The following is a 13,455-nucleotide window of genomic DNA, read 5'->3' as shown; positions in this document are numbered from 1 at the left end:
GGGCCAGATTCCCCGACCTCTGTGCTGAGATGACCACCTGGGGTGACCACTAGGGACATCTGTGCAGCCGTGTGAGGTGGCTCCTATGTAGTGTCCCGCTGTCTGGATAGAAACCACCTATTGTTCTCCTGTTGGTGGACATTTGGGTATTTCCAGTCTGGCTGTGGTGTCAGGGTACCCGGAGTGTCTCCACAGCGTCTTGGTGCCCACGTGCATGCGCCTGCCTGTCCTACTGGGAGTGGGATTGCTGGGCCCGGGCTGTGCTTGAGGGCAGGGGGACGCTGAGTGGCTTCAGGTTGCCGTCTTAAGAGTCATTTTGCCCTCTTTCCAAGGATTCACTGTGGTGGTTTCCGTCAGGCGTGGCGGGCTGAGCCCTGGGTGTCACAGTTCACCGAGAGGTAGCCGAGCTCCTTCCAAAGTCCGGTCGGGCCCAGAGGCACCCTCAACAGGCGGGTGGGGTTTTGCGTGTGGGCAGTTGGGGCGACTCCAGGTGGAGAAGGAAAGGCAGAAGGAAGGTGGTTTCCAGTGGGAGGTGGCGGCAGGGGGCAGCGAGGAGGCTGCTGGCATGCATTGTGTCAGCCTGGCCGCGGCTGCACTTCCTCCTGACCTCTGGGCCTTGGGCCAGGGCCATGGCTCTAGGCGTTCTGCTCTAGGCAGGCATCTGTTAACGCCAGCATTTTGAGCACACAAGCAACAGGCATTCTGGTGTATTTTAAAAATAATAAATTAGCCCTTGTTCCTCACATATGAAAGTTATACCAGAGATGACTTATCCTGAGGCCTGCTGAGGAAGCTCAGCGTGCCCTGTGGGAAAGAATCACTTTTGCAGCCATTTAAAGCCGCCCTAGGACGTGCTGAGCAGGGCAGTCACTTTTTGCTCCGGTGATAAAAAGGAGGCGTGAATCAGGCCTAGCTGCCCTCAGACTGTGCTGGCCATAGGGGGTCTGGGGAGGGCAGGACAGGTCTGAGGCCACAGCTTCTGTGCCCCTAGCCCACCTTCTTTCTTGACAGTCTGTACATCCAGGGTGCTGCCAGAGGCCGTCCCACGGGAGGCCTGGCGGGGCCTTCACCCTCCAGGCTGGCAGCCAGAATGAGAAGAGAGATCTGCGTGCCCCAGAGCCCACTGGGAGCCCTGGGCTGCTTTGGGGATGTCAGGACAGTGTGATCCAGCCACTGGCTGGTCAGACAGTGTCATACTGCCCTCTCCTGGGTGGCCGTCTGACCAAGCTCCATGTGCTTGGGCTGTGATTGCTTATAACGGCAGGGAAGGTTTTTAAAGCCTATAAGCTGTTTGGAATGAGGGAGGGAAGGTACACACACCCAGCCCCCAACTAGCACTTGGAGGCAGCGTGCTGGAAGGAGGTGGCCCCCCCCCAAAAAAAAAACCAAGCCCTGTGGCTGCCTTCACCCCAAGTCCCTGGGAGATGGACACCCAGGCAGGGCTTGATAAACTTGTCAGGTACCCGGAGGGCTTAAGTGCTTCCTGAATACAGATGGCTTTTGCACTTGGGTTCCATCTTCTCTTTTCCTTGCTTTTTGAACTTCATATGGGATCCCTGGCTCTAGCAGCGGGCACTGGCCCCAAAAGCCAACAAGGCTTTATTTTTACTTATTCTTCTAAGTCAATTTGAGACTGTCTCAAATGAATCACAATGACTGGGCAATTTTACACGTATGTAGCTTTTTTTTTTTTTTTAATTAACTATTTTAAAGACAGGGTCTTGCTATGTTGTCCAGGCTGGTCTCAAACTCCTGGCCTCAAGTGATACCAGCACTTCAGCCTCCCAAGTCATGGAATTGCACGCATGAGCCACCATGCCCAGCTATACATGAGTAGCTTTAAACAGTTCCCCCTAGGCCTTAGATGTGTTTACCTCCAGGCCTTATTAAAAGTGTCCCAATTCCATGAGCCCTCCCTAAACTTCCTCTCTCTCGCACAGAACGATGCCAACGGGACTGCGAAGCCGCCCTTCCTCAGGTATGTGACTTCCTGATGCTCTTCAGAGCGGAGTTGCCCTCCGTTGGATGAATGACCTGGAGCACCCCCTAGAAGGCCCTTCAGGGCCCAGCCCAGGTGGCTGATCCTGAGGAAGCAGACTGTGGCCACCTGCTTACTTTGAGACCACCCTGGGAGTAGAGCCTGGAGGGACAGCCCCAACCTGCCCCCTGCTGGCTCCCACACGGCCCCTCCCTAACACAGGACTGAAGAGGTGTGGGCTCTCCTCTCAATGTCTGAAACTCTGGATTGTCCTATGAGTGGCATGGAGGGAATGAGCTGGAGTGCAACTCACGTTCAGAACACACAGCCAGGGTTTACGCCCAGTGGGGAGGTGGTGAGCAGTACAACCTTACCTACCAAAACCAGTGAATATTAGCACTTCTAAAATTGAATTCTTGTCTTGGAGCAGTATTTCTGAAGAGATTTTCTTTTCTGCCCCACAGTGGAGAAAACCCCTTTGCTACTGTGAAACTCCGACCAACGGTGACCAATGACCGATCAGCACCCATCATTCGATGAGAAGACAGCTGGGGATTCTTCTGGTTCCTCTCATGTTAAGTTCTCACTTGCAAATGATAGGTGTATATTGTTTGATGTGTGCTGTGACTCCCAAAGCTTCACCAGAGGGTGCCTGATTTTAAATGTATTCTACTTGAGCAAATCAATGTATTTTCTCAATTTAACATAGTTGGGTTTACACATTTCTGTCTAAGATAAATAATAGTTTAGTGACCAACTCAAACATTTAAAATATTTTCTTCCTGTTCTGTTCAAGAAACAATTTAGTTCCAATCCTTACTGTACCCTTTTTATTAGCCTATGAATTTTTTTCTTAACAGCCAGAATAAGGGATAGTGTGCTTTCACGGCTGGTTTTCTGCACCGGAACTCGAATGAGACTGGTTTTACTTTATAAAGCATGTGCTCTTAAGTAGCATTATGATGTTTATCTAAAGGAAACATTGTATAAATTTGCATCTTAGCATGCAAATCATAACTGTAAGCAATATAAATTATGAAAATATATAATTTTTTAACTTAATTTTAAATTTGTTTAATCAAATGTAGAGCTGCACAAGATGGAGAAATTCCCACCCCTTCCCCGATTTCGACAGAGCCGTAGAGTGCTGAGACATTCGCCTGCCCTTATCACAGCCATATTCAGCATTCATGAATCTCCAAAAGCTACTGAACTTGGTAGTGAGGAGTGACTGACTGGATTTGCTGCAGGCCAGGTGGTGTCTCACGCTGCCAGGCACATCTGAAACTTGCAAGTTTGAGGCGCCCCAGGTGCTCCCACTAAGCTAGTTGACCAAAGCTCCATCCATCACTAATTCACTAGGAAGATTCCTGGGGGTCCCAGTTTTTCCATGTCTGAATCAGGTACTGACTCGAAAAGGGTGCTTATAAAGCCAGGGTGACCTCTGGTGGCTGGACGGGGGCCGGTCTTTCAACCCAGCAGCCTTACTACATGCCCAGAACCTGGGCCTCTGGTACAGCATCAGGCCTGCCCTGGCTGCCTGGGGAGTCTAGGTTAAAATTCACCCCGTTTGCTGGGAGTGCTAGAACGGTTGCTTGTCATAGCTCCTTTGGTCTCACCATAAATGTACCATTTTCTTATCTGCCTGAAATTTGTCCCAGTCAAATGCAGGTAAACCAGTGCATGTGGGTAGCATTTCAGGCTTCTCCCAGCTGAGTCAAGCAGTGTGGCAGTCTGCCTCTCCCGGGAGGACAAACTAGGTGATCCCATGAAGGGCTGCTGGCAAAGGACCATGTTAACACCCACCACCAGGTCTGGTCATGCAGGTGCTGTTGCCAGAAAGAACTCGGCCCACAACCCTTTCCCCTTTTCAGGATGGGCAGGGCTGGGGAGCATGGCAGGGATACACCCTGGCCTTTAAAGCTCCACTTCTGGGCATTTTTCTGGCTTTGTTAGAGGTAGAACAGGGCCTGGGATTATTAGATGCCATCTGCTGACCCCTGGGTCACCCAGCTCTGGGGTCCACCACAGGGTTGCTCACCTCCCATGGGAGGGAAGGCTGGCCTTGTCCCCCCGGCACATGCTCTGTAATGCCAAGGTATTATGCTTAATTTTAATAAAAATTTAAAACTGAGCACATTTTCTTGAGCTGTAACTGCCTGTTGAGAAAAACACAAGATGATGGAGGCTGGCCATGAACTGAGTCACATGGAGACTGGCAATGGCACACTGGTCTTTAGGGGGCAGGTTGCAACCATGGAAAATACAGAACCATGTAAACAGTGGTATGAATCTCATTTATTGAAAACATTATTTCTCACCTTTCTCAAATTGAAGACTGCAAAAAATAAAAGCAGTGCTTCACCGAGTTGTCATGAACCTCGGAGCAGCAGCGCTGCCTTCCACACTGGCACGTGCTACCTCTATCCCGCCTTGCTTTACAAAACAGTCCTGAAGCTTAATCAAATAAAACTATTGTACACAACATTTACATTAGAAAAAGACATCTGGGTGTAGGAAAGCCGGTGTGTTGTTCCCTTTAACTAAAGGTTGCTCCACAGTTGGGGCATCTTCGCTTCCTCAAGGCAAAACAGCAGATGAAGCCGAAGGGAAACAAGATGATGGCCAAGAAGATGCCCAGGAAGGTGAAGCCGTCCTCCAGCACCCCGACCCTGCGAGAGCAAGATGGGGCAGCGGGTTAGGGCTGGGCAGACCCCTGACCTCTCCCACCTGGGAGCGCCCTCCCTCGGCCCTGTTCATGGAGGGAACGGCCACCAGCCCTTAGTTATTACTACATATAAATTCAAAGAAAAGGGGGAAAAAGAAAACTCTGTTGAGAGGCAAGATCTGTCCGCTGCCAGAAGTTCCCACACGTTTTTCTCTCTCAAAGGAACAATCTATCAAGTCTTACATCTCTGAAGACAGGACCCAAAAAAACAATTTTAGGGGTTCTTTTCAATGCTGCAAAGTTTTAGATTTTTCTGTCCCCTAAGGGGAAAATTCCAGAAAAGGTGATATAGTGAGATGGGGGGGGTTGTTTAGTTTCTATTGTTTCTTTGGTGGTTGGGGGGTGGTAATTTGTGAACAACTGGAATCAGCTGCATCCACACAGTCTTGAAGGACACTTGAGCAATGTAATCTCAAAGCTGCTTCCTCCGAAAAGTTCCATGTATGTTCACCTTCAACGTGCATAATGTAGAGTCTGAGACCTCCCCCAAATCCTATGCCGGTGAGCACAGGTTTCGTGACCTGAAGTCATCGGAGTCAAGGGTCATTTTCAGAGGCCCCAAAGGTGGGAAGTCAGACACCATGTGCTCAGCTCAGCAGGCTACTTCTGGAAAGTTCAAGCTTCACTCCTGACAGGTTTGAGCAAACTCCTCCCCAGGCCACAGCAGTGGGGTGGGGGCAAATGAGGGGCAAGAAACAAAATGGGGTGGGGTATCTCCAGGAGGCAGCGGGAGCTGGTCCAGAGGGGGAAGGGGGAGAATGAGTGGAGCCGGCAGGCAGAGGCAGGATCCACACACGCACTCAGCGAGGACCCCATCTCGTGCCCTCAACCCAGCACCCTGGATGCTTCTAAGCCGCTTCCTTCTCCAGCACCCACTCCTGCCCCATGCCTGTCGCCTTAAGTGCTGCTGACCACCCTTTATGCCCACAACGGCCTGAACACCACTGCAGCTCCTTCCACCCCCTTGTGTGGGGAGGAAGCACACAGCTTACCAAAGACCAAGGATAGGCCGGGCGCGGTGGCTCACGCCTGTAATCCTAGCTCTTGGGAGGCCGAGGCGGGTGGATTGCTCAAGGTCAGGAGTTCAAAACCAGCCTGAGCAAGAGCGAGACCCCGTCTCTACTATAAATAGAAAGAAATTGATTGGCCAACTGATATATATATATATATATAAAAAATTAGCCGGGCATAGTGGCGCATGCCTGTAGTCCCAGCTACTCGGGAGGCTGAGGCAGAAGGATCACTCGAGCCCAGGAGTTTGAGGTTGCTGTGAGCTAGGGTGACGCCACGGCACTCACTCTAGCCTGGACAACAAAGTGAGACTCTGTCTCAAAAAAAAAAAAAAAAAAAAAGAAAAAAAAAAAAAAAAAACAAAGACCAAGGATAGCGATGCACCCAATACTGAGGGCTTCCCCAAACCCACATCGCCACAGTGGCAGCTGCTAGTGTCCCTGTCATGTGAGGGCAGCAGCTGCCAACACCCCGCTGGGCAAGACTGCAGCCTGCGCCCACAGCCTTGTGGAGCACCACAAGCTGCTCCTGCCCAGAAATGAGACCCAGACCCCTCCCTGCTTCTCTTGGATCGTGGAAAAAAAATCAGGATGTTCGAAAGTCTGGCTTTCAATTGCTTAAAGAAAAAGTCAAACTCGATGCCTGCCTGCCTCCCTCCAACCCACGCAGGACGGAGCTGCCTTAAACCTATCTAAGATGGCCAGGAGTTCTACAGCATTGCCCAAGGAGCTTGTCCTGAGACTCTAGTCCCCTGATAAGCTCTGCAGGAAAGAGGGGGATTCTTTGGTCAATTTTGGGAAACTTCTTCCCCCTCCTGAAGAGTTGCTATGTACACTGGTTCATGGAGGCTCTGAGAAGTCCTGCAGTCCTTTGCAGTGATGTTCCCCAGCCCGCTGCCAGTTCTGTGTGAATGCTGACTGGCTGGACCGTGGGGCACACAGGGAAGCCCTGCTCCAAGGGAACGGTGATCCGGCAAAGTGTGCCCTTCCTAACCAGCACAAGGTCGTCAGGCTACCACCCTGCAGCTGCTCGGCCCTACCTACAGCTGCTCCTGCAGGATGCTTCCACCCTGCTGTGCCCATCCCAGCATGCCCTGCCCCAGCTTCAGGGCCTTCCCTGCCCAGGGTGCAGGCTGCCAGGAGACCCAGCTGAGAGCACACCCAAGGCCACGCTGCCCAGTGGGAAGTGGGGGAGCCTCAGGAAGGCCTTGAGCCACCAGCTGTGTCCCTGCACACAGATGGCCATGACAGGCTGTCCTGGGCTGAGAACTTATAGGGCAGCTGAAGGGAGGCCAGGTGGCCTTCGACCATTTTTGGGCTTCACCTTCCTGTTCCTTCCTGGCATCTGCACTAATGTTCTACCTATAGCTGAAATCCCAAGAAATAACACCAGTTTATATTTCCAATTAGAAAATGTACCATAAAAAAGCAAAGGGCAAAAGTGAACCAGCTGAGAAAACGTTCCGGATAAGCCTGCCCTGCGCAGGGTTCCCCAGCATGCCTGCCCGACCGACATCCCTCCATCCTGCCACGAAGCCAGGGGCCTCCAGGACCAACAGGGCCCAAAGACAGTGACTACATGAGTGCCTGCCCAGGCTGCTCCCTCAGGACAGCTGGTGAGAGGCAGAGCTGGGAGCAGAGCCCACCTGCCTGCTCAAAGGCTCAGGAGATGCCCAGAAGGCCCGATCAGATGACCTGGAAGGGCCCTGCCAGAGACATCCGGGTGCCATGGGGCAGGGGTAGGGCTTCCCTGGTGTTGCCCGCAGAACCTGTCTCATCTGCAGGGTGCCGATGTCCTCTGGGGTCAAGCGTCGAAGGCAGCAGCACCCCTCCCCATTCCTCCTCAATTTTTCTTCCAGACCACAAACCCTTCTCCACTGTCAAGGTGGAGGAAGCCCAGGAAGGCTGGTCACTCTCTGGGTGCTCCCTGCCACGAGGCCAGGGCCCCACACTACCTGGGCAGAGACCCAGAGCCGCAGACAGCCCAGCCTCTGAGAACTTAGAAAGACAAGCAGAGCTGGGCTGGCCTCGCCTCCCAGGCACTAGACAGGCTCCCACCCTCGGCCTTCAAGCCTGCAGTGTTTTCTGTCCGCTGCCTCTAGCCAGAGCAGAGCTGGGCAGCTCGGGACACCCTCTGCTGAGCCCACAGTCCCAGCCCGGGGTCTGATGCCCTCCCCAGGCAGCCTCCCTTGACCCTTACCCAGGGCCACCCTCGCTCCACTCAAAAAGAGGGCCAAGGCCACCAGGTCTTTGGGAAAAGCAAGAATGTTTCCCTGCAGCCAGACCCACGAGGCAGGGGCATCCAGTTGCCCCATGAGGCTCAGGCGTCTGCCAGCAACAGAAGTCTGCGACCCAAGAGCATCCTAGGCCCCAGGGAATAACCTGACCCCGAATACTCTGAACGGGCTTCACAGAGCCCAAGGAAGAGAGGAGAGACCTGTCCCAGCAGCTCTGGATTCAGAAAGCTTCAGGTCTGACCCCCTGGATTCCACACCCCCTCCCCACAATTCCAAATGCCAAAAGGCTCTGAAAGCAGCACTTTCTGTCAGTTTGTAGCAAACTCACCTGGCGGCAACATGTGACCTGAACTGATGTGTGGCTATTTATAGTCTTCATTTAACCTGCTGAACGTGAATATTCATGCCTTGCTCCAGAAATATTAATGTCTTAACCACCGTGTTGCCCCAGACCTCATAGAGAATGTTGGCATAATTTAGTTTTTTAAAACCCAACTTCTTCTAAATCAAGAAACACAAGCCACCCTCCAGGCCAGTCCTAATCTGGCAAAACCCACAAGCTGCAGAGCGGCCCCATCCCCTGGCGCCCACTGAAGGGGGGACCCTGCCCTGGCAACAGCTGTACCGCAGCCTCACCTTCTCTCCCTCTAACTCCTCCATCCATGGGCTCAGACCTGTGCCCAGTCCCTCCCTCATTCTTGCGCAAGAGGCCATGGTGGGGGAAGGGGCGGGAGCTGGCGAAATTAGGGAACTAATTGGTTAACCAGACTCTAGCTCTGCAGTCAAAGTGGCTACTCACCTCGCTGACGTAGGCCCGGAGCTGGGCCCTGGGACAGTCAGACCCAGCCACACCGGCTCCACCCCACCAGTGACAGAGGAGGCTGGGAGGGGAGAGAGCTGTGAGCTGCCTGGGTACCCAGAAAGGAATGGTCCTCAAAGAACTGTCCTCACTGAGGTGCCACGGAGGCCTGAGCCCAGGGCCTTGTCCAGGGCCACACGGCTGGGAGTGGCTGGGATCTGAGTCCAGATGGGCGCCCCAGCCATGGGCACCGCTGCTGTGGGACAGGACCCCACCCAGCAGCCTCCCCTCTCACCCCCAATTAATCATTTCTCCTGAGTCCAGGGTGGCCTCAGGCACCATCCAGCCCCAGGAGCAACCCCCAGACCACCCCTCACTGGGAAGACAAGCCTCCTCAGGAAAAGGGACAACAGAGAACTTCCTCTGAGGCCTGCAGGCCCAAAGCCAAGGCTCAGGACAGGGTGAGATAGCCCCAACCAGCCTTTGGCTGTCCCAGGGTCTCCACTCCAAAAAGGACCCCCATGGAGGCAGGGGAGCTGCCTCATTTAGGGAGAGTTCACTAGGACCTCCTAGGGCAGGTGCCTGGTGGTCTTCTAAGAGACCTGGCCTGTCCCAACCCCTGCCAGTGCCACCCCTACCTGCAGCCAGGGGCCAGGGAGGTAGCACAGGCCTGCTGAGGCTCAGCGCAGATCCCCCAGGCTTGGCCCTGGGCCCCAAGTCTACGCACCATGCCCAGCCAGCCCCTCATGCCAGGACAGTCTCAGGACAGCGAGAGCCCAGGGGACCGTGGACAAGGGCAGGGTCCATCCAAGCCGACTTCCCCACCCAGGTCCCCAACCAAGGCTAGGCTCTGGCTTCCCAGTCACAGGTGGCATGAGGGAGCAGCCCTCCACCAGCCATCATCACCAAAAGCCCAGGACTCTGTCACAGGCTCCCTCTTCTCCAGTGCCCTCCACAGACTCCACTCCGTGTCACTCTGAGCACCCCACAGCAGCCAGCCTCTGCCCCCAATTCTCCATCCTGACACTGTGTACCTCTGGGCAGCCTCTGCCCTTCATACCTGTTGCTTCAACTTTCTTCTGATTCCAAGACCCCCTGCTGCCTGGACTTCCTACCTCTCTGGTCACCCCCAAAACTAAGCGCCCGATGACAACCAGCCAGTATTCACAGGGAGCCCAGCAGGCAGGCCCTGCGCTCGCTGCTCACTCCGCCTTGGACCTGAGCCGCCCAGTGCTGCCATCTCGCCCTGCACCTGGGGCGGCCCCCACCCGGGAAGGGGTGACCGGCCTCACTCGGCAGGAGAGGACCCAGCCTCAGAGAAGCCCCGGATCTGGGTGGGCACCCCACTGGCCAACGCAGCGCCCTGGGCAGAGCCGGCATGAAATGAGGAATGGGAGAATCTGTGGGGCAGAAAGCAATGCTTTCTCGTACATGGCTAAAAAAGGAAAATGGAGTCACGCTGCTTGAGGGAAGGCTCAGACAGGATGGCAAAGTGACAAGCGACACAGGCCTCTTATGCCAAGCCTTACTCAGAGAGAATAACAGACGTGTGACTTGGGCAAATTCCTGCCAAGCCACCAGGGAGGGAAGGGGACAGAGCCTGGCGGGCTGATCTGGGAAGGGAGGAAGTGAGGTCACGTGAGCAGTATCCTGTCTTCTAGCCCCAAGACACCAGAGCATGGCCAGACTTGATTGTGTCCAGAGAAACATCTGTACTCCCCCCAGAGAAGTGGCCTGGAGACCACGGCCCCCACCCCAGCGGCAGCAAAGCGCCTACTCCCCTGCCCAACACTGCTGCTAAGGCACAGAAAGGCCTCGGGGAGCCAGGGCTGCTCTCCAGCAGCCAGGGCACCGTGAGGGCACTGCGGGTAGAGGGCAGGGCCAAAGGGCTGGGAGGGCCCCTCACTACCTGCCATTCCTCCCACCCCCAGCTCAGAGTGTGCTCTCTCTGGCTGGTCCTAACTTAAAAGACTGAGGACCCCTCAAACTTGTGCAGCCTCTCCCTGCCTGCTGCCACTCCCCAGGGACAGAAAGGACAGGACAGTGACCCAAGCATAAAAAGAAAGAAGCCTCCGCCCCAGCCCGCCCCAGGCCCAAGACTCTCCCAGAAAAGCAGAACCCAGCCTGACCCTGTGCCAGGTTCCGCATGACTGGGGCGCAGACCTGGTTAGCTGAAGCCACTGGCCTCCCAAATGACACAGTTCCCAACCCAGGGAAAAAAGGAGTACTGGAGAAAGTGCCCCCTACCCCAACAGCAACTGTGACCACGGCCTGGAAGCGCCACAGCCCTGCTGCTGGACTCCCAACCCCCAAGTTCAGGGACTCCCACCCCACACCATGTCCCACGTGGGGAAACAGGCCCAGCGGTCCCTGTAGCTCCTCGGGCAGGCCAGGGACCACACCGGGGCATGGTGAATGCTGAAACCACAGGCAGACACCCTGCTCCACCAAGTCCACTCCACGTGCCTTCAAACCCAACTGCTCTGACACTGCAGCGCAGCTCCTGGAGAGAGCTGTGTCCCTGCCGACCCCTGACCCTCAAAGGCCCACATTTCCACTGGGCACTGCCCAGCTGCATCAGAATAGACGCCCGGTTTGGGTTTGCCACGGGGTCGCTAGGAAGGCACGTAGCCTCCAGGGCTCCTGCAGCCACAGCCATCTGCGCCAGGCACCAGGACAGCTCTAGGGCCCTGGCCTCTTGCTCCCACCTCTGTGGTGCCCTCCCCCTTCCTGGGCAGTTGCCCCTATGGCTCTGAAACCATTAACTTCCCTATGACTCCACTCTGGGCCTCAGTGACACTTTGGAAATTGAGGCCGAGTCCAAACCAGGGTTTCTTAATTCCATCTCAGAGGCTCCAACTGCCTCCTCCCAGACACAGGCCGAAAATCCTGTCCCTGCCAACTCTGCCCTCACTTTCTAAACAAAGCACCCCCATCTGCCAGGGACAGGAACCAAGTCTTATCTGAATTGGAATCCTCAAGACATACACAAAACCAGCATCTAGCTGCACCCGGGGAGGCCCCATAAGAAGAGTCATCAGAAAGTTTCTGTAGGCTCCAGTTTGAGGATATGAAAAAATCACTCCTCCTGCCCGGAACAAAGAACCATGGGGCTTCCGTCTTGGTCCAGCTCCTGGAGAGGAGTTTCGGCCTTGCTTTGGATAGGGAAGCCCTTACAGCTGTCGCTGCCCCGGCTCTTAAACACACAGGCCACCCTACTCAGGTCTTTCCTGCTGGTGAGCTACGAAATGCCCCTTCCAGGAAAACGAAACCTTCCACCACCTTAAAGAATCAATTGCAGGGTAAATTTGCGGAAATTGGAACAAGAAAAAGAAACCTGATTCCTTGCAGGTCCCAGAACAAGGGAGGAAAGGCACTGTGACTGTTACCATTTCTACATCCCACTTGGGGTGCAATGACCCAAAATGCACTCAACTCCCCGGGAAAGGGCACCCACCCCTTTTGCCCCACAAGATGTGTTCAGAGCCAAGGGTGACCAGCAGCGTGTCCACCTCTTTCACGTCAAGACCGCCCCAGTCCCCCTAGCAGCCCCTGTAAGGCCGAGATACGTGTGCTCTCAGTGGCTCCCAGGGCCAGCCCCCAACTTCGGACTCACCTGCAGACCGGACAGCCTCCAACCACGACGATGGAGTTGGCAGGGTAACGGGTGACAGCTCGACTGTGGATGTTGTAGACCCTGGGGTGGTGGGTGGGTAAACCTGTGGGCGGGAAGGCACGACAGGAACAGGGAGTGAGATCGGACTGTGAGGAAGACTTCTCCTGCCCACCCCCACCCACCCTGGTCCCTGCCCCAACCAGGACAGCGCTGTCTCCACTAAGCTCCCGCCACGGCTGTGCTGGGCGCTAATGTGGCAACTGCGCTTCGTAACACAAAGTTCGCCCAGAGCAAGGGCGCGGCCCTCCGGAGCACAAGACCCGCCTGGGCCGGCCCCGGACTCGGCGGGCTCCAGGCGGGCAGCTCGCGGGCGGGCCCCGGCCGGCCTCCCAGCCCAGCCCCGGCCCCGCTTCCCCGCCCGGCCCCGGGCCCGGGCCCGCCCCTCGGAGCGGACGGCGGGACGGCGCCCCCCCCGCGGCCGCGGCCGGGCCCACCTGTGACGAGGTAGGGGTAGGGCGGCGGCGGGGGCGCGGTGGGGATGGCGCCGTAGCCGTGCGGGCCGCACGCGTAGTCGCCCTGGCCGGCCTCCAGGCTATAGGCGGGCGGCCGCTCCTGCAGCAGGGGCTTGTGGTCCATGGCGGCCCGGCCGCGCCCGCCGCTCCGGCCCGGCTCGGCTCGCTCGGCCCGGCGGGGACGCGGCGGCGGGAGGCGGCGCACCGGGCGGCTCGGGCCCCTCTGAGGCGGCGCCGGGCGGGGCGGGCGGGCACGCGCCGCGGGCTCCCCCGCCCTCCCCCGCCAGTCACAAGACCCGGGTCACGTGGGCGGCTCGCGGCGGGGGGGCGGAGCGCGGGGGCGGGGCTGGCGGGGCGTCTTAAAGGGGCCGCGCCCTCCCGCAGCCACTCGGTTGTCCCAGCTTGGCCTCCGCGTCCCTCGCGTCACCCCGGGCGAGGAGGCCCCACTCCCATGGCGGCCCGAAGATGCCCCCTAGAGTCCTGCCCTTTGGGGCCCGCGGATCCCCGGACCTCGGAGGGCGGAGACCCCTGTACGGCCGGGCTCCAGGGCCGGAACCCACCCACGGGGCGGGGCC

At 56.5% G+C, this 13,455-nt stretch overlaps 2 protein-coding genes across 3 annotated transcripts in view; one reads left to right on the top strand and one right to left on the bottom strand.

Annotated features, from left to right (window-relative positions):
* Positions 1 to 4,112, top strand: part of BAIAP2L1 (BAR/IMD domain containing adaptor protein 2 like 1) — an 81,368-nt gene extending 77,256 nt beyond the window's left edge. The window contains exons 13-14 of the mRNA XM_012759172.2: positions 1,941 to 1,978; positions 2,443 to 4,112. Coding sequence (XP_012614626.1) covers positions 1,941 to 1,978; positions 2,443 to 2,518 — 114 coding nt within the window. The 3' untranslated portion in view covers positions 2,519 to 4,112. The remainder of the gene's footprint in view (positions 1 to 1,940; positions 1,979 to 2,442) is intronic.
* Positions 4,113 to 4,256: 144 nt separating this feature from the next.
* BRI3 (brain protein I3) lies at positions 4,257 to 13,159 on the bottom strand. 2 transcript variants are annotated; one of them, XM_020281646.2, is made up of 3 exons: positions 12,863 to 13,152; positions 12,369 to 12,471; positions 4,257 to 4,650 (listed from the first exon to the last, which is right to left on the bottom strand). In XM_020281646.2, the coding sequence occupies exons 1-3, from the start codon at positions 13,002 to 13,004 to the stop codon at positions 4,518 to 4,520; spliced, it is 378 nt and encodes a 125-aa protein (XP_020137235.1). In that variant the 5' UTR covers positions 13,005 to 13,152; the 3' UTR covers positions 4,257 to 4,517. The 2 variants fall into 2 exon arrangements, with proteins under 2 accessions (XP_020137235.1, XP_075851404.1); XM_075995289.1 differs by lacking the exon at positions 4,257 to 4,650 and adding an exon at positions 6,089 to 8,834 and having other exon boundaries at positions 12,863 to 13,159.
* Positions 13,160 to 13,455: the final 296 nt, after the last annotated feature.

Source organism: Microcebus murinus, chromosome 19 (assembly GCF_040939455.1).
Source record: "Microcebus murinus isolate Inina chromosome 19, M.murinus_Inina_mat1.0, whole genome shotgun sequence".
Taxonomy (NCBI): Eukaryota; Metazoa; Chordata; class Mammalia; order Primates; family Cheirogaleidae; genus Microcebus; species Microcebus murinus.
The sequence above is the reverse complement of the archived record's forward strand: the minus strand, read 5'-3'. Positions and strand labels throughout refer to the sequence as shown.

What these genes read in the sequence shown, in the direction of transcription:
- BRI3 (XM_020281646.2), bottom strand. Translation starts at nt 13,004, where the DNA reads ATGGACCACAAGCCCCTGCTGCAGGAGCGGCCGCCCGCCTATAGCCTG. An exon ending in CTACCCCTACCTCGTCACAG is followed by an intron (nt 12,472 to 12,862) that starts GTGGGCCCGGCC and finishes TCCCGCCCACAG; the next exon opens with GTTTACCCACCCACCACCCC. An exon ending in GGAGGCTGTCCGGTCTGCAG is followed by an intron (nt 4,651 to 12,368) that starts GTGAGTCCGAAG and finishes TTGCTCTCGCAG; the next exon opens with GGTCGGGGTGCTGGAGGACG.